The sequence below is a fragment of the Gadus morhua genome, chromosome 6 (assembly GCF_902167405.1).
Source record: "Gadus morhua chromosome 6, gadMor3.0, whole genome shotgun sequence".
NCBI classification, from domain to species: domain Eukaryota; kingdom Metazoa; phylum Chordata; class Actinopteri; order Gadiformes; family Gadidae; genus Gadus; species Gadus morhua.
This window is the reverse complement of record NC_044053.1, coordinates 1,827,159-1,850,194: the sequence shown is the minus strand read 5'-3', so window position 1 is coordinate 1,850,194 and position 23,036 is coordinate 1,827,159. Positions and strand designations below refer to the sequence as shown.

The 23,036-nt window shown below is 53.2% G+C and overlaps 2 protein-coding genes across 2 annotated transcripts in view; one reads left to right on the top strand and one right to left on the bottom strand.

Annotated features, from left to right (window-relative positions):
- Positions 1 to 923: 923 nt before the first annotated feature.
- Positions 924 to 20,581, bottom strand: pik3r4 (phosphoinositide-3-kinase, regulatory subunit 4). The gene is made up of 21 exons (XM_030358724.1): positions 20,299 to 20,581; positions 19,255 to 19,989; positions 17,813 to 17,946; positions 17,006 to 17,216; positions 16,208 to 16,639; positions 15,130 to 15,258; positions 14,785 to 15,006; positions 14,202 to 14,375; positions 13,479 to 13,624; positions 12,221 to 12,424; positions 11,349 to 11,550; positions 8,624 to 8,718; positions 7,981 to 8,200; positions 6,394 to 6,559; positions 5,627 to 5,791; positions 4,714 to 4,925; positions 3,958 to 4,089; positions 3,538 to 3,638; positions 2,640 to 2,728; positions 1,903 to 2,023; positions 924 to 1,823 (listed from the first exon to the last, which is right to left on the bottom strand). Exons 2-21 carry the CDS (start codon positions 19,970 to 19,972, stop codon positions 1,653 to 1,655), a joined length of 4,044 nt encoding a protein of 1,347 aa, XP_030214584.1. The 5' UTR covers positions 19,973 to 19,989; positions 20,299 to 20,581; the 3' UTR covers positions 924 to 1,652.
- Positions 20,582 to 20,808: 227 nt separating this feature from the next.
- The window catches only part of atp2c1 (ATPase secretory pathway Ca2+ transporting 1), a 31,618-nt gene continuing 29,390 nt past the window's right edge, over positions 20,809 to 23,036 (top strand). The window contains exon 1 of the mRNA XM_030358738.1: positions 20,809 to 20,964. Within this exon, the coding sequence (XP_030214598.1) occupies positions 20,941 to 20,964 (24 nt within the window). The 5' untranslated portion in view covers positions 20,809 to 20,940. The remainder of the gene's footprint in view (positions 20,965 to 23,036) is intronic.

The following is a 23,036-nucleotide window of genomic DNA, read 5'->3' as shown; positions in this document are numbered from 1 at the left end:
GGATCAGTCAGACTGGGAGGTCTGGAGGATACCAGGAGGGGTGGGGTTCAGTTCAGGGTCAACCGCTGCGCATGAAACCCCAGCAGCCAGACAGGCCTACGAGGTCGTCCTGATACAGCTTTAATAACGGTCAGCCAGACGTCAGTCAGAAGCCTTTAGCTTATTAAATAAATGTTGATATTGATTCTGTAGATTAATAACTGCTATGGATGGATCAGCCTACCAGCCTATCCAGTGGACTGAATCTACTGGTAGGCTGGCCTACCCAGGATACAATCCCACTTGTGACGTCACAAGAGGGTCGATTTTGACATGGCGTTTAATGGATAATCCACATCATCACACCTGGTGGTCAAATAATTGAAAGGTTGTTCAACCTTGACTGCATTCGTTCTTGGCAGGAAACAGGCTTTCATATTTATCTGGTAGCCTCGTACTTAGCATCGTGTAGCACCTTATCCTAGTATATCTTTGTAGCATATGGGGAATGGGTTAATCGAGTTGGTGCTTGGCACTTGGTTCTATGAACATCCTCACTGTACCGACAGCGATATATTGTTGTTTCTTCTTCTGACAGATGTACTTATTGTAAATTGCTTTCGATAAGTGTCTGCTAAACGCCCTGAATGTCAAGGTAATCTGGTGATTTGGCTGAGGAATGGTGGGGTTTCTTTTATCCAAAACCTTGATAACATAAAATGTCCAAACGTTCCACGTTTTAACTGTTAAGCTGGGACCAGGTGAGACGCCTTACCGCCAAACCTTAAGGCTGATTCTCAGCTGGTTCTGAAGATCTTTCCGTCTGATCTAGTCAGACAAAAGGCAGAGCTGGTTCCATTCGGTTAGGATTATAAAGTATTCTATTGGAATGAAATCCTCAATGGTTTCATCATCAAAGCTCAATTGCAATGAAAATAATAAAAGAGACTAAATCTTTTTAATTGGCAAAATACTAATTGATTTATTATCGAGCAAAATGAATGGCAACAAGCCGAGCCACATAGTTGAGTCTATATCATAGTCGCAATAAATTGGATAAAAAAACCAAAACAATTGCAAACTTCACATCTCTTGTTTTATGCAAGATCCTGATCACAAATTAAATCATAATGATTTTGTTTATATTAAAAAGTAAACATATGTACAAAGAAAGGAGAAGCAAAAGGGAGGGGTTATGGAAGGAGCTGGGGGAGTACGACACGGGCTGGAGGCAGACAGACAGACAGTAGAGACAGACAGACAGGCAGACAGACAGGCAGTAGAGACAGACAGACAGACAGGCAGTAGAGACAGACATGTGCCCTATGGTAACACTGCTCTCCAGACAGACAGCAGAGAGAGGCAGACAGACAGACAGGTGCTCTACGGTAACACTGCTCTCCAGACAGACAGTAGAGAGAGGCAGACAGACAGACAGGTGCTCTACGGTAACACTGCTCTCCAGACAGACAGCAGAGAGAGGCAGACAGACAGTAGGAGACAAACAGACAGACAGGCAGTAGAGACAGACAGACAGACAGACAGGCAGTAGAGACAGACAGGTGCTCTACGGTAACACTGCTCTCCAGACAGACAGCAGAGAGAGGCAGACAGACAGTAGGAGACAGACAGACAGACAGGCAGGCAGTAGAGACAGACAGGTGCTCTACGGTTCACTTCCACACTTTGACGATGCCGTCGCGGGAGGACGTGACGATGAAGCCCTGCGTGGTCTGGAAGGTGGCGATGTCCGTGATGATGTCATGGTGGCCCACAGGAAGTGACTCGGGGCCGCGGCGGGGCGTGTCCTCGGGGGCGCCGCTCTTCTGCTTGCTGTGGATCTCCTGTGGGAGGGGCATGCGGGTCACCCGGGGCTCTGATTGGCTGTGTGGAGGGCGTGTGGGCGTGTCCGGGGGGGCTCACCTGGACCACCTCGGTGCCCTCGATGATCTTGCGGCTGTAGAGCACGGAGGGGCAGTGCAGCGAGTCGTTGGCCCCGCCCGCCACGATGTACGACCTCTCGGGGTAGGCCAGGTCCCAGAACCTAGACACAGCCCGGGTCAGAGGTCAGAGGTCACAGCTCTGGCCAGGACCGGAGGGGCTACAGAGTGCTATCGGCTCTGACAGGGTACATGTCTTGTGATTGGCTGTAAGGTGGGCACATGTCCTGGGATTGGCTGTTAGGAGGGTGCATGTCTTGTGATTGGCTGTTATGAGGGTACATGTCCTGTGATTGGCTGTTATGAGGGTACATGTCTTGTGATTGGCTGTTAGGAGGGTACATGTCCTGTGATTGGCTGTTAGGAGGGTACATGTCTTGTGATTGGCTGTTATGAGGGTGCATGTCTTGTGATTGGCTGTTATGAGGGTACATGTCCTGTGATTGGCTGTTAGGAGGGTACATGTCTTGTGATTGGCTGTTAGGAGGGTACTTGTCTTGTGATTGGCTGTAAGTCGGGCACATGTCTTGTGATTGGCTGTTATGAGGGTACATGTCCTGTGATTGGCTGTTAGGAGGGTACATGTCCTGTGATTGGATCCTAGCGATCTATCCGTGTTGTGATTGGGTTTTAGGACTGTAACCATCGTGGGCTTGGATCTTAGGACTGTATCTGGCTTGTGATTGGCTGTTAGGTGTGCCTGGTGGTGCGATTGGCCACCTGATCCTCATGTCGGACCCGGCCGTCAGCAGCAAGGGGTTCCCATCAGCAGGGCTGCAGTAGATCCCATGAACACTGTGAGGGGAGGGCTGCACACACAGCAAACACACACAGTTACAGCACACACACACACACACACACACACACACACACACACACACACACAGAGTTACAGTACACACACACACACACACAGAGTTACAGTACAAACACACACACAGTTACAGTACACACACACACACACACAGTTACAGTACACACACACACACACACACACACACACACACACACACACACACACACACACACACACACACACACAGAGTTACAGTACACACACAGACACAGTTACAGTACACACACACACACACACACACACAATTACAGCACACACACACACACACACACACACACACACACACACACACACACACACACACACACACACACACACACACACACACACACACACACACACACACACACACACACACACACACAGAATCTGAAGCAGTCTTTGATTTAGGGCCAGTCTTCTGGGGAGGGCAAATAAACAGCATCGCAGCCAAAACAACCCTTGTGTCTCCGGGACCACACACTGACCCCCGCCACCCTCCCCCCTCCCCCCGCCCCCTGGGGTCAGATCATTACTGGGACACACAGCTCTGATGGACGGCAACACAACATGCTCACACAACAGCCCAATAGGACCATGAACCTGTTATTAATATGTTATGAGACAGTAAGACTAGTCTGAAACATATTCTGCGGTGTCATTTTGGCGACTCTAACCCCTTCATTTCTCTACCACAACAACAATAAAGTGCCATCCAACGTACACCCAAACAAACACATGCAAAGAGTATGACATCAAACACACACACACACACATACTGACCTGCATCTCAGAGAGTGGGGGGGTGGAGCTAGCCCAGAGGGTGAACTTGCGGTCTCCGGTCTCCATGTCCCACATGGAGACCTCGTTGTTACCCTGCACCGCTGGACACAAGATGGACACCGCAAGGTTATTACTAGCATTGGCCTGGACCACTGACACACAGGAAGAGAGGCAGAAAACACACAGAGAGATGGACCAACAGGGAGGTGGACAGGACGAGAGAGAGAGAGAGAGAGAGAGAGAGAGAGAGAGAGAGAGAGAGAGAGAGAGAGAGAGAGAGAGAGAGAGAGAGAGAGAGAGAGAGAGAGAGAGAGAGAGAGAGAGAGAGAGAGAGTAAACTAACTATCCTGATAAACAGTGCTTTAGCCCAGAGTCTGCATCAAGGCGGACTCTATATTAGATTACATCTTGGTACCTTACCTGCGATCACAGACGATTGGTAGAGAGGATGCATGAGCAGCCGCCTGATTCGTGATCGGGCGGGGTGGGAGTGGTTTGAGATGGGAAGCTGGAACCGCATATCCCAGCATGCCATGGTGCCGTTGCTGGTGCCTATGGGAGAGGGGGTTCTCAACGGTTAGAGGGGGTGACCAGAAACCACCGTGGGTTCCACCTCTGACGCCGTGAACGGAAGGCAGCGCCGTGAGGACAGCAGCCTGAAGAATCGTTCTCTCTGTGTTGGTGTTTCTGCGCATTCAGTGACTTCACCTACAGGTGGTGCACGGACGTCGGGGACTGAAACCAGAACCTTCCGTCTGGGAATCCAACCCCCTAACAACCCTCCCAAAAGCGGAGGCATGATTTACATTGACGTTTAGGGCCTTCAGCAGACGCTTTGATCCAACGCGACTTAGAAGCGTTCATAATCACATCCACACACCGAGCGGTTGGGAGCAGTCAGGGTGCGGTGCGTTGCTCAGGGACACCTCGGCACTCATCTGGGAGCAGCGAGGGGAATCTAACTAGCAACCTGCCTGTTACAATGACACCAATCTAGTTCAGAAAAAAAAATAATGTCGACGGTAAGTGTACCGACTACTGCGCATCGTATCAGCCGATGCTCAAGGAAGGAATCGGGAAGGGAAAAAAAACGGTACGGGAACAACTCTCCGAGCCCACCCTGTCCCACCTCCCCAGCCACTGGCGCCCTCTGGGGGCCCGGCGGGGGTAACGCACCCAGGCAGAGCCAGCACTGGTGCATGTCCACGGAGAAGGAGGTGATGAGGCCCAAGCGCAGGTCGTGGCGCAGCGTCCAGGCGTTGGTGTGGCAACGCAGGTCCCAGCCCACCAGGCCGCCGTTCACCGTGGCGTAGGCCAGCACCGACTGGGCCCCCGAGTTGAAGTGGTGGATGTCCACCACGCAGCCGTCCCCCTGGAGGTCAAGCACCCTGCAGGGGAGGAGGGGGGGGGAGGGGGGGAGAGGGAGGAGGGGGGGGGGAGGGAGGAGGGAGGGGGGGAGGAGAGGAGGGGGGGGGGGGGGGGGAGGGAGGAGGGGGGGGGGGAGGGGAGGGAGGAGGGGGAGGGAGGAGAGGAGGGGGGGGGAGGGGAGGAGGGGGGGGGAGGGAGGAGGGGGGGAGAGGGAGGAGGGGGGGGGGGAGGGAGGAGGAGGAGGGAGAGAGAGAGAGAGGGGGGGAGGAGGAGGAGGAGGAGGAGGAGGAGGAGGAGGAGAGGGGGTGGGGTTAGACCGGGCAGATGGTTTCGTCTGAGCTCAAGGGGCGGAAGCTTTACAGTTCTACAGAAGTACTTGAGGTAGGCCGGATTAGGATCTGGGCTGTTTTCGTTGAAGGGCAGGAATGGTAATTTTGGTCGAAGGAATGTCGCCCAAGAATAGCCCTGTTGATGGGAGCCCTTTCATCTCGTTAGCGAGGAGTGGTAATTATAGACACAGCTGGAACAGCTCGGACACTGAACTAGAATGACTCACGCAGAGCGCTCAAGAAGAGAGGGGGTCGTTCTCCCAAACCTTTACTCAAAACAGAACTTCGTGATGCGTGGCGTGTTAGGGTCGGTGTTCCCCACACGCAGCCCAACCGCTGCGACAACGCACCGACGAGCAGGTGCATGATGGGTAGCGCGTGGGCGTGGTTACCTGGACTGGTAGGGCTGCACCTTGGGGGACTTGGGGGGCTTGTTGGCCTCCACGGCCAGCAGCTGGATGCAGCCGTTGTCCGAGGCGGCGGCGAGGTAGTGGGAGCCCCCGACGAAGGTCAGCGTCTTCACGTGGCCGCCGATACGAGAGTAGGTCAGCACCGACCTGAGGGCCCCACAGGCAGAGACATTCAGCGCGTTTACCAACAGCGACTTACAGTACGTCCATTAGTCAGAAGGAAGAGGGACCACAACACAACGCTGTCGGTACGGGAGGGCTGGGCGATTCATCTCATTTTAATCGCGATTTCGATTTGAGCGTCAAACGATCACAAAACGAATACACTGAACAGTAAAGAACAGCACGATACATATCTGTACATTATTTTAGATTCAAACATTTTCTTTTGGACCATTTTGTGTATTTATATGTGTTATAAGTTCTCAGTTACAAAGTGTTTTTGGGAGAGACGTGCTGAATAAATACATCATGTTTTCAAACTAACTAAAAATATTTAAATATTGACCAAAATAATCGTGATAATGATTTTTTTCCATAATCGAGCCGCCTTACGGTACAGTGAGGATGTTCATAGAACCAAGTGCCAAGCACTAACCATCACCAGGTTAACCCATTCCCAGTGTACTACACAGAGCGCCAGGATAAGACGCTACACAACGCTGTTCAAGTGCCAGGACGTACAACATGCAATAAGTGTGAGGAACCTTTCGGCCGGGGGTCGAAAGGTTCCCCCCCAGAGGTCCTACCTGGTGGTGGTGGTCTTGCCCTCCATCTTCTGGCTGTCCCAGACCTTCACCGTGCCGTCGTTGGACGCCGTGGCGAAGATGGAGTGCTCGTCCGACACGCGGATCCGGTTGACGGCGGCACGGTGCTCGTGGAGGTGGGCCACCAGCAGCCCCTTGGGGTGCCACCCTACACACAGACACACACACACACACAGAGAGACACACACACACACACACACACACACACACACACACACACACACACACACACACACACACACACACACACACAGAGAGACACACACACACACACACACAGAGAGACACACACACACAGACACACACACACACACACACACACACAGAGACACACACGCAGAGAAAGACACACACACACGCACACAGATACACACACACACACAAACAGAGGAAGACACACACACACACACACACACACACACACACACACACACACACACACACACACACACACACACACACACACACACACACACACACACACAGAGAGACACACACACACACACACACACACACACACACACACACACACACACACACACACACACACACACAGAGAGACACACACACAGACACACACACACACACAGAGACACACACGCAGAGAAAGACACACACACACACGCACACAGAGACACACACACACACAAACAGAGGAAGACACACACACACACACACACACACACACACACACACAGAGACACACACACACAGAGAGACACACACAGAGACACACACAAACACACACACAGAGACACACACACACACACAGAGACACACACACACACATAGACACACACACACACACACACACACACAGAGAGACACACACACACACACACACACACACACACACACACACAGACACACACAGAGAGACACACACAAAGAGACACACACACACACACACACACACACAGAGAGACACACACACACACACACACACACACACACACACACACACACACACACATATAGACACACACGCAGAGAAAGACACACACACACGCACACAGAGACACACACACACACACACAAACAGAGGAAGACACACACACACACACACACACACACACACACACACACACACACACACACACACACACACACACACACACACACACGTAGCGTGTTAGCCATATGTTGTTCCTGTTGCGTGTTTGCTGTACTAGGGGTATAATGCTGTGTTTCAGAGTTGCTGGTACACTGTTGTGAATTAGCTGTGCTAGCTAGCTACCGGTTGCTCTCTGCTGCTAGTCTATAGGTTGAGTATTAGCGGTGCTAGCTACTGGGCTGCCCTGTGCTGCTAGTCTGTGACGTTGGGTGTTAGCGGTGCTAGCGGTGTAAGCTGTGTTAGCGGTGTTAGGTACGGGTCTGCTCTACTGCTGGTCCATAAGGTTGAGTGTTAGCGGTACTAGCTATGTTGAGTGTTAGCGATGCTAGCGGTGCTAGCTGTGCTAGGTACCGGTCTGCTCTACTGTTGGTCTATAAGGTTGAGTGTAAGCGGTACTAGCTATGTTGAGTGTTAGCAGTGCTAGCGGTGCTAGCGGTGCTCGCGGGGCTAGGTACCGGGCGGCGGCGGCCGGCTCTCCCACTCGGCGCTCTCCATCATCTGCTTGGCCATGCGCTCCGCGCTGCACTGCTCCCTCTTCTGCTGCACCAGCTGCTGCAGCTCCGCCTTGCAGGTGTTGAGGCGCCGCTGGTAGGCGGAGCCTCCCGGCGCCGCCTGGACCACCGGGGCCGCCGCCGCCACCGCCCGCCGGCCCGCGGACAGGGGCCCGTCTGGAGCCTGGGGGGCGGACAGACGGTCAGACAGACAGACAGATGGTCAGACAGACAGACAGACAGACAGACAGACAGACAGACAGAGTCAGAGAGAAAAAGAGGGACAGAGACAAACTAAGTGAGACACACACACATTGATATTGACTGCCCCCCTCTAGAGGCTGTTGGTGGTACTGCAGTGTGTTTGATTAAAGGGGAGGGGGATTTGGTGTGTGGGCATTGATGCAGAGGAACAAAGCTTTTCTAACATTAGCTTAATCTAATGCAACATGTATTGAATACAGTTAATAAATCTGGTGAATTCGTTAATCAATTAAATTTGCCCAATTGCAATTCAGACGGCAGGTGGCTGATTGTAATGACGGCGGGATACTGGCACACAGGTTAGACCAGCCTGTCAGCATCAGGGCAGCCTAGCGACCGTTACCGTGGCGACCAGGGATGAGGCCGGCTCCTGGGACCCGAACATGCTCCTCCACTCCTCGTTCATGGTGGAGTCCTGCTGCTTGGTGTGTTTCTTGGCTGCAGGGCGGATGGTAAGGGGGGTGGGGGGGTGGGGGGGGGGTCAACAACCACAGGAAGATCAACCAGAATTCCAATACCACTTCCTGCGGACTGCTGACGGGATCAGCGGAGGATGACGAGCAGACGCCCCCCAGCGAGGGACACCAGGGGGGGGCCAATGGGGACGTCCAGGACCCCCCCCCCCCGCGCCGCAGGAAGACACGCCTCGCCTCACTACGAGACGCTGCCATAGGCCTCTGAAGAATAAGTCCCGCCTCCAAGGCTCCGGTTCAGAGTCCGCGGGAAATAAGACGAGGTTTATGAATGACCGTACATAACAATCACTAGGTGGCGAAGAAGTAAAAGCTGCTTCACGTTTTGAACTGCACACTTCTTCCATCTAGCTTCCACTCTAATTTTGGATTGCGGTGCCGTTAAAGTAGCATTAATAATAGTTTGCTAATTTTACGGAACCAACAATCCCAAAACCCAGTCGAAACTAGATGATAACAGTGTGCAGTTCAAGCGTGACGCAGCTTTCACTTCTTCAGCACTTACCGAGTTTGATATGTACGGTCGTTCAACAACGCCGTGTTATTTCCCATGGACTCCAAACCGGAGCCTAGGAGGCGAGACTTATTCTTCAGAGGTCTACGGGACCGGGCTGGACAGCTCTGTTTACTGGGGCTTCGCATGCTAAACTCCGGCTGTCCCACGGGGGGATCAAGACGTTCCAGACGTTCATTCAAACATAAACCACTTCTGTAATAAACATTAGGAACTAAACATATTTCAAAGTCCCTCAAATGATTTCTGATTGCAAGGCGCTCCACGCATGGTTTGAAGTAATGAACTGCAGAGAGAGCGTGGCAGGGAGGGAACGATAAAGGCTTTGTTTGTTTGTGAGGAGAGGTTTGAAGACTGTTGTGGTCCAGGCGCCACATGACAGTGAGAAGCTCTCTCAAGCTCTGAGAGGCATTTGAACAAAGCTCTTACAGCGGTCACACGATAGGTAGGGTAACTCACCCTTCACTCATTCACAAAAACATAACACACCCTTCACTCATTCACAAAAACATAACACACCCTTCACTCATTCACAAAAACATAACACACCCTTCGCCCATTCACAAAAACATAACACACCCTTCACTCATTCACAAAAAAAGTGTGCGCTCAAGACAGTTTTAGGTTGCTTGCTTAATTATCAAATATACAGTATGTGTTAAAGTGCTTCAAAGTGAGGAAGCATCGTAGAGCGACACTAATAAGTCACGTTGTGCAAAAGTCTATTAACTAAACCATAAACAACTAAGGATAGGAAACGACCTAAACGTGTAGTTTCCTATCCAATCACCTAACCGTGTCGTTTAATATCACCTACACGTGTCGTTTCCTATCACCTAGGGCTGCAGGATATATCGGCTATGTACGATATATATCGATATAATTTCCACGGGGATACAAGATTTGACAATATCGTTTATATCGATAAGCGTTAAAATGGTCAGTTTCCCCCTCAAGCGTCTACAGGCCTTGCCTTAGAGACGGTGAGCGCGACCCCTCCCCCTCCCACTCTGTCTTTCCGAACGTGCCGTGTGCAAAGACGCCTCATTCCCGCCCCCGCCGCCCCCTCACAACACAACAAACATGGATGATACCCGTAAAGAAAACGAGACGGCGGCGGTAGACGAAATTGTTTCAAAGAGGAGAAACAACGGCTCCATAATGTGGAAATAGTTTGGGTTTAAAAAAAAACAGATGAGCAGCAGCTGCAGGTCATCTGTAGAGAGTGTAGCAAAACCGTTGCGACTAAAAGTGGAAGCACGACAAATCTGTTCCACCATTTACAGCAGCGGTACAAAGTGCAGTATAAGGAATGCGTAAACCTCCGTGGCTGTGCTGCTGCATCACCGGCCGCGACAGTTTCTTCTGCCCCGAAACCAGGGCCGGCGCTCGGCAAATGTGTTGGGGGCGCCCTCTGGTGACGCTCTTAATTAATTAATTAAAATATACGAAACAAGCGAAATTAAACCAAACATGTTCCCAAAAGGAACGGAGAAGGGAGGGGGCGGGGCATTAAAGTTACGGCGCACTGAAACCCTCACCGTAGTACACAGGACAATGCGACGAAGCCAATGCTCTTATTGGTAGCTAATGTGTGTAACCTACAGCTTTATAATGTTTTGCATAGGTGATTATTTTGTGAAGAAGGTGAAAAACGTCCCTTTTTTTTTTTTTAACATGTTCATTCAATTCTGTTGAAAATAACGATACAAAATCACATGTTGCAGTCATACTGACCTATGTTTTAATAAAAGTGCTTGCAACATCTCACATGTGGCTTTTGACTTAGAAAAAAAACATCTAACCCACTCTATAGAAAATATCGAGATTTATATCGTATATCGCCATTCAGCCAAAAAATATCGGGATATCATATTTTGCCCATATCGTGCAGCCCTATCACCTAAACGTGTAGTTTCCTATCTTATCACCTTATCTTATCTCCTTTTTAGGAAGCATCCTCGCAACCGAGACACGGACATCTGTCCTGGATGACTCAGGACAGATGCATCATGGGAAACGACCCCTGGGAGGTCAGGAAGGTCGCCCCCTGGTGGGCGGGGTCAGGGGTCAGGGGTTACCTTTCTTGTCGTCGGGCTCGGCCTTGGGCTTGACCAGGTCCACCTGGCGCCCGGAGATGCCCAGCAGGGCGAGGTCGATCACCCCGGTCTGGGCGGCCTCGCCCTGGGATCCCTGCTCCCCCACCACCGCCTTGGCCTTGTTGGACTTCAGCATGAACTCCTTCAGCGCCAGCAGCTTGTCCTCCTCGGGCTCCGTCATGCCCTGGGGGGCGGAGGGAAGGTAAGACCACCGCAGACTGTCAACCACCCCCACCATCAACCACCTCCACCATCAACCACCATCAACCACCTCCACCATCAACCGCCTCCACCATCAACCACCTCCACCATCAACCACCTCCACCATCAACCACCTCCGCCTCCACCATCAACCGCCTCCACCATCAACCGCCTCCACCATCAACCGCCTCCACCATCAACCGCCTCCACCATCAACCGCCTCCACCATCAACCGCCTCCACCATCAACCACCTCCACCTCCACCATCAAACACCTCCACCATCAACCGCCTCCACCATCAACCACCTCAGACGTGTATGTGTGTGTGTATTTGAGTTTACGTGCGAGTATGTGTGTGTGTGTGTGTGTGTGCGCATTTGCACGTGCGTGTGCATATGTGCATGTCTGGGCTTGTGTGTAGATGTGCATGCGTGCATGTGTATGTGTTTGTACATGTACGTGTAAGAGTATGCGTGTGTGCATGTGTATTCATGTTTATTCATGTGTGTACGTGTGTGTATACGTGTGTGTGTGTGTGTGTATGTTTTCGGCGCGTGTGTGTGTACATGTGTATATGTGAATATGTGTGTGTGTGTGTATGTTTTCGCCGCGTGTGTGTGTACATGTGTCTATGTGCGTGTGTGTGTCCCGACCTGGGACAGCAGCTTCTTCAGCAGCTGGGCGATGGCGGGGTCCTCGGGGGCGGGGCACTCGGGGATCAGCCCGGCGCGCTTCTTCAGCCGCAGCAGCAGGTGGCGGAAGAGGCTGGCGATGTCCTTGGAGCGCAGCGCGTAGTCGAAGATGGAGCGGCTCACCGGCTCCTTCAGCACGCTCAGCAGCACCAGCTCCTTGTCCATCTGCAGCGGGGCGCAGACAGAGGTTCACTCATTCACCACAACACAGGTTCACTCATTCACCACCGTGCAGCCAGAGGTTCACTCATTCACCACAGCCAGAGGTTCACTCATTCACCACAACACAGGTTCACTCATTCACCACAGCGCAGCCAGAGGTTCACTCATTCACCACAGCGCAGCCAGAGGTTCACTCATTCACCACAGCGCAGCCAGAGGTTCACTCATTCACCACAGCGCAGCCAGAGGTTCACTCATTCACCACAGCGCAGCCAGAGGTTCACTCATTCACCACAACACAGGTTCACTCATTCACCACAGCACAGCCAGAGGTTCACTCATTCACCACCGTGCAGCCAGAGGTTCACTCATTCACCACAGCCAGAGGTTCACTCATTCACCACAACACAGGTTCACTCATTCACCACAGCACAGCCAGAGGTTCACTCATTCACCACAGCGCAGCCAGAGGTTCACTCATTCACCACAGCGCAGCCAGAGGTTCACTCATTCACCACAGCGCAGCCAGAGGTTCACTCATTCACCACAGCGCAGCCAGAGGTTCACTCATTCACCACAACCAGACTGTTCACTCATTCACCACAGCGCAGCCAGAGGTTCACTCATTCACCACAGCGCAGCCAGAGGTTCACTCATTCACCACAGCGCAGCCAGAGGTTCACTCATTCACCACAGCGCAGCCAGAGGTTCACTCATTCACCACAACCAGACTGTTCACTCATTCACCACAGCGCAGCCAGAGGTTCACTCATTCACCACAGCGCAGCCAGAGGTTCACTCATTCACCACAACCAGACTGTTCACTCATTCACCACAACACAGCCAGAAGTTCACTCATTCACCACAGCCAGACTGTTCACTCATTCACCACAGCCAGAGGTTCACTCATTCACCACAGCCAGGCTGTTCACTCATTAAACACAACACAACTAGACTGCTCACTCATTCACCACAACACAACTAGGCTGTTCACTCACTCACCATGAAACCACCAGCACTGAGGGGAGGAGGGGTGATGAAGAGGAGGGCGTCTGACCTGTATGATGGGCTGGGTGATGAAGGGCGAGAGGTGGGGCATCAGCTTGCAGTAGACGTCAGCAACGCTGAGGCGCTGGGCCACCACCGTGATGAAGCCCACCGCCCCGTAGCGGATCCACAGGTTGGGGTGGCAGAGGAACGGAGCTGGAACACAGAACACGACATCAGGAACACTCATCAGGAACACTCATCAGGAACACTCATCAGGAACACTCATCAGGAACACTGAGGGACAGCAGGAACACTGAGGAATATCAGGAACACTGAGGAACATCAAGAACACTGAGGAACATCATCAGGAGCATCAGGAACATTGAGGAACAGTGAGGGACATCAGGAACACTGAGGAACATCAGGAACACTGAGGGACAGCAGGAACACTGAACACAGAGGACCCGATGCAGACTGACTATCAGTCAAACTGAAAGAATGTCCAGAAACAAAATAAAATAATACAATTATGGAAATAAAAGTGTACATATATGCATATTCTTAAACATTTATTAACATTATCCTTTTTGTTTCACCCTTATTTACTGCTGGGGATGAATCTGTTGTATCTTATCGGATTCATAAATACCTTATGACAACAAATGAAGTGAACAAAAAATCTGAATATATCAACGATAGACCACAAAACAATTACAAAGGAAGCAGGATACGAGACAACATTTCACACCAACGCATCACATGACAGAGGCGTCAGCCAATGGGAACCCACCGATGTCACTGACGAACTCGTAGATGTGAGGCTTCTGCAGCAGGCCCAGCTGGCACATGCAGGTCAGCGCGTTGAGCGCCTTGTAGATCACAAACTCCTCCGCGTCACTCAGACCCTGCTGCAGCAGGGGCTTCAGGATGGACGAGCTCTGCCAGCCCACGTACGCAGCCACGCCTGGACACGCACACACACACACGCACACATACGCACACACAGGGAAGACCATTAGACACACGTTCACAGACACACACAACTGGATTGTGAGCGTCCGATTCTGTTTCCATTTACTTTTTTCTACTAGTTGAGAATCCGACCTGCCTGTCGAAAACTTCTGCTTCCATGAGCTACCTAGCTCGAACCAGAGCTGCTTCCCGTTTCCAGATTTTAAAATCGTAGAAAAATGTGTTCACACTTCAACGTGCGTCCTTAAACAGCGTCCTTGATCGGGTATTAGCACCAAAGCCCAGGCCGGGGTGTTCCCCACCGGCCCCAAACCCTGGCGCCTCACTGAGACCATGCCCCGCCCCTGAGGCCCCGCCCCTGAGGCCCTGCCCCTGAAGCCCCGCCCCTAGGCCCCACTGACCCACGATGCTGTCGAAGAAGCCCCCCCGGAGGTGCCAGTCGTTCTTGTCGTTGAGGAAGGTGATCATGTGGGACAGCAGCACGTCGTTGGCCTTCTGCCGGCCGAAGAACACGCAGAGTCGCGTGATGCCGTTCTCCATCAGCGACTGCTTCACAATGTTCTCCGGGTCGCTGAGCAGCGTCACCACCTTCTGCTGCACCATCTCGTGGAGCGCCTGCAGCTCTGGGGGGGGGGAGGGGGGTACGTGTTACACAAACCCAGGGGTGTCCCGGTCTCAGAACGCCACCACGGCCGGGACGAGAGAGAGGGAGAGGGAGGAGGAGGCGGGAGAGAGGTGGAGCGTACCGGAGTCGTAGTTGTCGCTGGGGTGGAGAGCCTCCTCCGCCTCCTCCAGGCCGCCCTCCGGCACCACCTGGTTCTCCTGCACCAGCTCCAGGAAGCGCAGCGCCGTCTCCGCCAGGTGGGCGATGTTCTCTGGGCCGCCGCCGAACACACACACACACACACACACACACACACAAGTCGTCAGGGGAACCACCAGGCAAACACACAGGTCACACACACAGGTCGTCAAACACACAGGTCACACACACAGGTCGTCAAACACACAGGTCACACACAAAGATCGTCAAACACACAGGTCACACATACAGGTCGTCAAACACACAGGTCACACACACAGGTCAAACACACAGGTCGTCAAACACACAGGTCGCACACACAGGTTGTCTGGGTAACAGCAGGGCAAGGAAGACACATAGATAGTCACGGTGACAGCAGGTCGTCATGGAAACAGATAGTCTTCATGGAAGGAGCTGGGGGTCAAGGTAATAACAGGTCACACATACAGGTTTTCGCGGCAACAGCGGGTCGTCAAGGAAACAGCAGGTCGTCAAGGAAACAGCAGGTCAAACACACGGGTCGTCACGGTAACAGCAGGTTGAACACACGGCTCGTCATGGTAACAGCAGGTCACAAACACACGGGTCATCACGGTAACAGCAGGTCAAACACACGGGTCGTCACGGTAACAGCAGGTCAAACACACGGGTCGTCACGTAACAGCAGGTCAAACACACGGGTCGTCACGGTAGCAGCAGGTCAAACACACGGGTCGTCACGGTAACAGCAGGTCAAACACACGGGTCGTCACGGTAACAGCAGGTCAAACACACGGGTCGTCACGGTAACAGCAGGTCAAACACACGGGTCGTCACGATAACAGCAGGTCAAACACACGGGTCGTCAGGGTAACAGCAGGTCAAACACACGGGTCGTCACGGTAACAGCAGGTCAAACACACGGGTCGTCAGGGTAACAGCAGGTCAAACACACGGGTCGTCACGGTAACAGCAGCTCAAGCCCCCGGCAGTCACCCTGAGCCTGGAGGGTGCCTTGGGGGTCTGGGGGGGCGGGGGGTTACCTGCGTAGGCCAGCCTCACCACCGTGGCCTCGTCCTGCGCCAGGTGGGCGATGCCGGGCAGGATGTACTCGGGGTAGATGTTGACGTCGTTGCGCGGCACCTCCTTCACCAGCGCCAGCACCTTGGCCAGCGTGCGCACGGCCTGCGCCCGGACGCGCGGCACCCCGTCGCCGCAGAAGTGCAGCAGGTAGGGCGCGATGCGGTCCAGCAGCACGTCCACCGCCAGCCGCGGCGCCAGGTGCAGCACCAGCTCCAGCGCCGCCAGCTTGGCGTCGCAGCAGCCCAGCGTCTGCAGGCAGGACGTGATGACCGACACCAGCACCGTCAGGCCCTGCTCCTCCCGGGGGCCCACCACCGCGGAGCCCTCCTCCTGGCACACCTTCTCCCCGCCGGAGGAGAGGGAGGAGAGGGAGGAGGAGGAGGAGGAGCTCCCTGGGGGCGAGCAGACACAAACACGCACAAGGACATCAGGATAGGCTCGTAAGCACACACACACACAAACAAGAACACGGCATATTCATACACACACACACACACCATAGACACAGACACACAACACACACACACAACAGACACGGACACACAAGAACACACACACCATAGCCACAGACACACACACGAAAACACAGCATATCCATACACACACACATGCGCACACACACACGCGCGCGCACACACACACACACACACACACACACACACACACACACACACACACACACACACACACACACACACACACACACACACACACACACACACACACACACACACACACACACACACACACACACACACCTCCCCGGAGGTTGAGCAGGATGTTGTCCAGGTCCTTCCTGATGACCAGGATGCGCTCGTCGGCCGACTGGAAGGTCTCCTTGGCGAACTGCGCCATGTACGGCTGCAGGAAGCTGTAGAAGATGTCGGGGAAGGCCCGCCCCCGCTGCTGCCTCAGGTAGTCCTCCGCCGACTGTCTCTTGTCCGGCTCGCGCTGGATCATCTGCATCACCTAGGGGAGGGGGGGGAGTTACCATGGTTACCGTCAAACAGTTACGGTGTTCGGATGTATGGCGGTTGATACACCTTTACTTCAGTTAGCATGGTCACCATCGAACAGTTACGGTGTTCGGAGGTTTGGCGTTTCATACACCTTTAATACAGTTACCATGGTAACTTCAAACAGTTCCTACACCTTAGAAACGTAGGAACTGTTACTGTAGTTACCATGGTAGCTGTCAAACTGTTCAAATCTGGTGGTTGGTGGCTAGAAGGTAACTCCACTGTAGCAGTGTCACTGTAACAACAGTCACTGTACCAGAGTAACCATCTCCACGGTAACTATAATAATGGCTGTACTGTTAGCTGTTAGCAAGCGGGAACATCTATAGCATTGTGTAGCATCTTATCCTAGCTATCTCTGGTGTACATGGGGAATGGGTTAACCTAGTGATTGTTAGTGCTTGGCACTTGGTTCTATGAACATCCTTACTGTACCGACAGAGATATATTGTTGCTCTCTCTTCTGACAAATGCACCTATGTAAGGCGCTTTGGATAACAGCGTCTGCAGAGCGCCCTCGTTGTAGATGTGAATGTGTCTGTGTACCAGTTCTCTGACGTTCTCGTCCTCTATCTTCATCAGGACGTGCTCCGTCTGGAACTGCCCCTTGCGGTACGCCAGCAGCTGGGAGAGGTCAAAGAGCGGCACCCCCTCCGTGAAGAGCTCCGCGATCACACAGCCTGCAGGGGACAGAGGGCATTATGGGTAGGGAACAGGGGGCATTATGGGTGGGGACAGGGGGCATTATGGGTAGGGAACAGGGGGCATTATGGGTAGGGGACAGGGTGCATTATGGTAGGGAACAGGGGGCATTATGGTGGGGACAGAGGGCATTATGGGTAGGGAACAGGGGGCATTATGGGTAGGGAACAGGGGGCATTATGGGTAGGGAACAGGGGGCATTATGGGTAGGGAACAGGGGGCATTATGGGTAGGGAACAGGGGGTATTATGGGTAGGGAACAGGGGGCATTATGGGTGGGGACAGAGGGCATTATGGGTAGGGAACAGGGGGCATTATGGGTGGGGTACAGGGGGCATTATGGGTAGGGAACAGGGGGCATTATGGGTAGGGAACAGGGGGCATTATGGGTGGGGACAGGGGGCATTATGGGTAGGGAACAGGGTGCATTATGGGTGGGGACAGGGTGCATTATGGGTGGGGACAGGGGGCATTATGGGTAGGGAACAGGGTTCCTTATGGGTGGGGACAGGGTGCATTATGGGTGGGGACAGGGTGCATTATTGGTGGGGACAGGGTGCATTATGGGTGAGGACAGGGTGCATTATGGGTGGGGACAGGGTGCATTATGGGTGGGGACAGGGTGCATTATGGGTGGGGACAGGGTGCATTATGGGTGAGGACAGGGTGCATTATGGGTGGGGAATAGGGTGCATTATGGGTGGGGACAGGGTGCATTATGGGTTGGACAGGGTGCATTATGGGTGGGGACAGGGTGCATTATGGGTTGGACAGGGTGCATTATGGGTGGGGACAGGGTGCATTATGGGTGGAGACAGGGTGCATTATGGGTGAGGACAGAGTGCATTATGGGTGAGGACAGGGTGCATTATGGGTGAGGACAGGGTGCATTATGGGTGGGGAATAGGGTGCATTATGGGTGGGGACAGGGTGCATTATGGGTTGGACAGGGTGCATTATGGGTGAGGACAGGGTGCATTATGGGTTGGACAGGGTGCATTATGGGTGGGGACAGGGTGCATTATGGGTGGAGACAGGGTGCATTATGGGTGAGGACAGGGTGCATTATGGGTGGGGAACAGGGTGCATTATGGGTGGGGACAGGGTGCATTATGGGTGGGGACAGGGTGCATTATGGGTGGGGACAGGGTGCATTATGGGTGGGGACAGGGTGCATTATGGGGGGGGAAGGGGGGAGCCGGGGGGGGGGAAGGGGGGAGCCGGGGGGGGGGAAGGGGGGAGCCGGGGGGGCGGGGGGGGGAGCAGGGTGGGCCGGGGGGGGCTACCTGCTGAGAAGATGTCCATGGCGGGCCGGAGGTCCCCGCGGCTGCGCTGGTTGTTGCTGGAGAGGTCCACCAGGGGCGTGGTCTGGTCGTTCTCCGCCGTGAACATGCTGCCGTCCACGAAGCGCTCCGGGGCGATGTAGCAGGTGCGGCGCCGCGACGTGTCGAAGAAGTAGTTGAAGTCGGCGGGGTTGTCCTCGGGCAGGAAGGTGGGCTTGAAGCTGGCGAAGTCCGTCAGCAGCACCCAGTTCCAGCTGGTCACCATGACGTTCTCCGTCTTGATGTCGCCGTGCCGCACGCCCGCCTTGTGGGCCTGGTCCACGGCCGTCAGGATCTGGAACGCCAGCCAGCGCTTCTCCACGCCGTTCAGGAAGGGCCGCGTGCTGATGCGGTCGTACAGGTTGTCCCGGACGTACTGCCGGAACAGGATGGCGGCCTTCTCCGTCAGGGAGTTCTTCTGGAAGGGCAGGCAGTTCTGGGCCGAGTGGAGGCGGATCTTGAGCTCCTCCAGCTCCTGCTTGTAGCTGGTCAGGGGCAGCGAGGGGTCCTGGATGGCGAAGACCTTCACCACCACCAGCCCCTCGCGGTGCTTGGCGCGGGCTACCTTGAAGAAGCGTGTGCTGCCCAGGCTCTTGTCATACTCGTGGTCGTGGATGTCGGAGAAGTAGCTGTCCACCGACAGGATCTGTGAGGGCGCGATGCCCGCCAACTGGTTCCCCATCGCGGCTCCGCTCAGAGCTAAGGAGAGGTTGGACAGCTCCTGAGTTTAACTTGAACCGCACTGAGTACTAAGTGCTAAGAGTGCTAAATACTGCTGAGTTCTGAGCACAAACGATGGCATTCATCCAATGCAGAACAACAAAACAACACTGGGCCGAGGGAATGGGCTCTCAGGAGGAGAGTCACATGACATGCGCTCAGAGAAGATACATTTTTAATAATGCTCTTTTAGCTGAGAGCTCACTGTTTTAGACCAGATCATCTACTGCCACAACTTCAAATCCGTTCACACTATGATGTTAGATCGCTGCAAAAGCGTGAAGTTACCAGGCGATGCGGCGGTAGACGGTTGTTGTTGACTCGCTGGCCCGGCGGTGGGGGGGTGAATGATGGGCTAGCTGAGCAGGGGTGACAGCGGAGAGACCGGAGACCCGGGACCATGTCAGGGTTCGAGATGTTTCTCCTTAATGCTCTAGGGCTGTCTGAGGGTCATTATAGGAGAAGCTTTGTGTCGCATTAACAGCCGAAGTGAGCGATACTATCTGCGGACTGTCTGTCCTGGAGCAGGAGTTGTTGTGATTCCGGGTCAGGGCGGATCTGGACTACAGCATCCCCTGGTGGTTCACTGGAGGATCGTCTGATCTAGGGCGCCCCCTGGTGGGCCACTGAAGGAACACCTGACCTGGATATAGTGCGCTTTTTACAGAATGACCACATGGGCTGGAGAAGGAGGATAGTCTCCTCCTGGTCCATGGTCTGTAGAACATCTTCCAGGAGATAGACCCGCCATGGGATGAGGTTCATGTAGTGACTATTATGTCTGACGAGGTGGGCGGGGCCAGAGTCTCTGGGCGGGGCCAATCCGTCCTACGGTCGGAGCGGAATCTTCTTGCCACGTGACTCCGCCCCCCTGCCGGAGAAGCGAGATCGCTCCGTCAGAGGCGCGCGACGGCAGTGGGATCCCAGAAGATGCTGAAGACACGGGAGCGTCTGGTGAGTGGACACGGCAAGCCCCCAACGCACCGACACACGGCCCTCTCACCCGGGGGTCCCGCCGTCCCCACCGGGGTCGGTGGCCCCTGTCTGGGCCTACACCGGTTAACACAACCGCCGGTTGGAGTAGTGCTACCCTCCGCAGTACGTTAGTGGGCTGCTAATGTGGCTAGCGTTAGCTTCCTTGTAGGGCAGGCAGGCTGAGGCGGAGTTTCGCCGACATGATCCCGGGTGGATCTCATCCGTCAATGAGCGTTCTCCAGGTCACGGTTTTTATGTTGTGTTGTGTTGTAAACAATGCCGCCATCCCTCCGGTGCTGGTTGGTGGAGCGGCTCATCAGCTGTCAGGATGTGGACGTGGGTCTGGTTGTGATTGTAGTGTGGACGCTCTGCCCCATTCGGTGGTGAAAACTGTTTCGATTGTGTTTGAAGTAACCAAACATACAATTTCCTATTTATACTATGTGCAATACATTATAAGGTTATTGTTTTGAACTTTATATTTGTATACGTGAAGTGCGCGCCTTGGAATGTAGAGTGTGAGACCGAAAGACAGAGGATTGATTGATTGATTGATTGATTGATTGATTGATTGATTGATTGATTGATTGATTGATTGATTGATGGGTGCATAGATAGACGCATAGATGGATAGCTTGCCGTTTGACACAAAATTCCTGATCATCGTTATGTGGGTGTCTGTAACAGGATGTGTCAGTGGATGGTTTACATGGTATCGATCGTTTGATAAAAATGTAGTTATTTATTTGTGGCAAATAATCTTCAGACTTATAAAAACAGTTCTTGCAAAACGTGCAAGGATAATTGCAAGGCAACATGAAGCTACCTCATGTGATGACGAGGACAAGAAGGAACTGAAACCCAGGCTGCATTCTAAAATGGTTTCATTTTCTTCCTATTGACAATGTCATGAGGTCAACAACAAGGAGTGCAAATGGCGAGGCCAGTCAAGTCAGGAGGGGGGCAGTACAAGTTGAGACTTACCCCGTTCCAGTGCACAGCAATAATGAAAACTGGACGCGGACAGTCCAATCTAAGGCTGACTATATCTACTCTGCTCGAGGGCCTTGGGGCCAGTGTCCATCAACTAGTTCTAGCACGGCCGCGTCAGGTAGGGGGGTGGGAGACACGCTGTGAGGATGCGCTCCCCCTCTCATCAACGAGTGTTGGAGCACATCGGCCTGACCTCAAACCACACGCAGCAGAATGAAGCATGTCACCGCAGAGCTCTGCACATAGTCTATGGATAAACAAGCATTTGTGGGGGTTTTGGAATTGAAATGCATGTTCACCAGGTATAACTATCTGCTGGGGGGAGAGGAAAGGTTTAGGAGGGTTATTATAATGTTAATGTATTTAGCAGCTAAAGGTTTAAACTATTCCAAAATATACCTAAAAGCTGTGCCTACTAAAAACGTGGTGTTTATTTCATAAATAAACAACACGCAGCATCTTATCCTAGCTATCTCTGTTGTCTATGGGGAATGGGTTAACCTAGTGATTGTTAGTGCTTTGCACTTGGTTCTATGAACATCCTCACTGTACTGACAGCGATATATTGTTGTTTCTCTTTCTATCTGTGTTGTATACAGGGAATGGGTTAACCTAGTGATTGTTAGTGCTTTGCACTTGGTTCTATGAACATCCTCACTGTACCGACAGCGATATATTGTTGTTTCTCTTTCTTCTGACCAATGTACTTGTTGAACGTTGCTTTGGATAGAAGGTCTGCTAATTGCCCTCAATGTAAAACGTCACCCCTCAAACCACCGCAGCCGTGTGTCTCCAGAACAGCGAGGTCCTGCTGTAACCTCGTCAGCCCGATGAGCGGCGTCGCAGGCCGCCGGCCTCCTACGCCGTAATACGGCACGATATCGCAATATTCTTTTGGCGTGAAAGCACGGTAGAAATGAAAAGGGAGACGGATCGGTTGCCTGACTGCTGTGCCGTAGCCGTGGCGCGGGGAGCAGGGGAACAGCGAGGCAGGCGGCACCGTTGTGCCCAGTGTAGCGTCAGCACGATGGTCTTGGCTCGGGCTGCACTGTGATCCC

Excerpts from the sequence above, each read along its gene's own strand:
- pik3r4 (XM_030358724.1), bottom strand. The coding sequence starts at position 19,972 with ATGGGGAACCAGTTGGCGGGCATCGCGCCCTCACAGATCCTGTCGGTG. Across the intron at positions 15,007-15,129 it reads CAGCGACAACTACGACTCCG|AGCTGCAGGCGCTCCACGAG; the intron begins GTACGCTCCACC and ends CCCCCCCCCCAG. Across the intron at positions 1,824-1,902 it reads AGGGCACCGAGGTGGTCCAG|GAGATCCACAGCAAGCAGAA; the intron begins GTGAGCCCCCCC and ends CCCCTCCCACAG.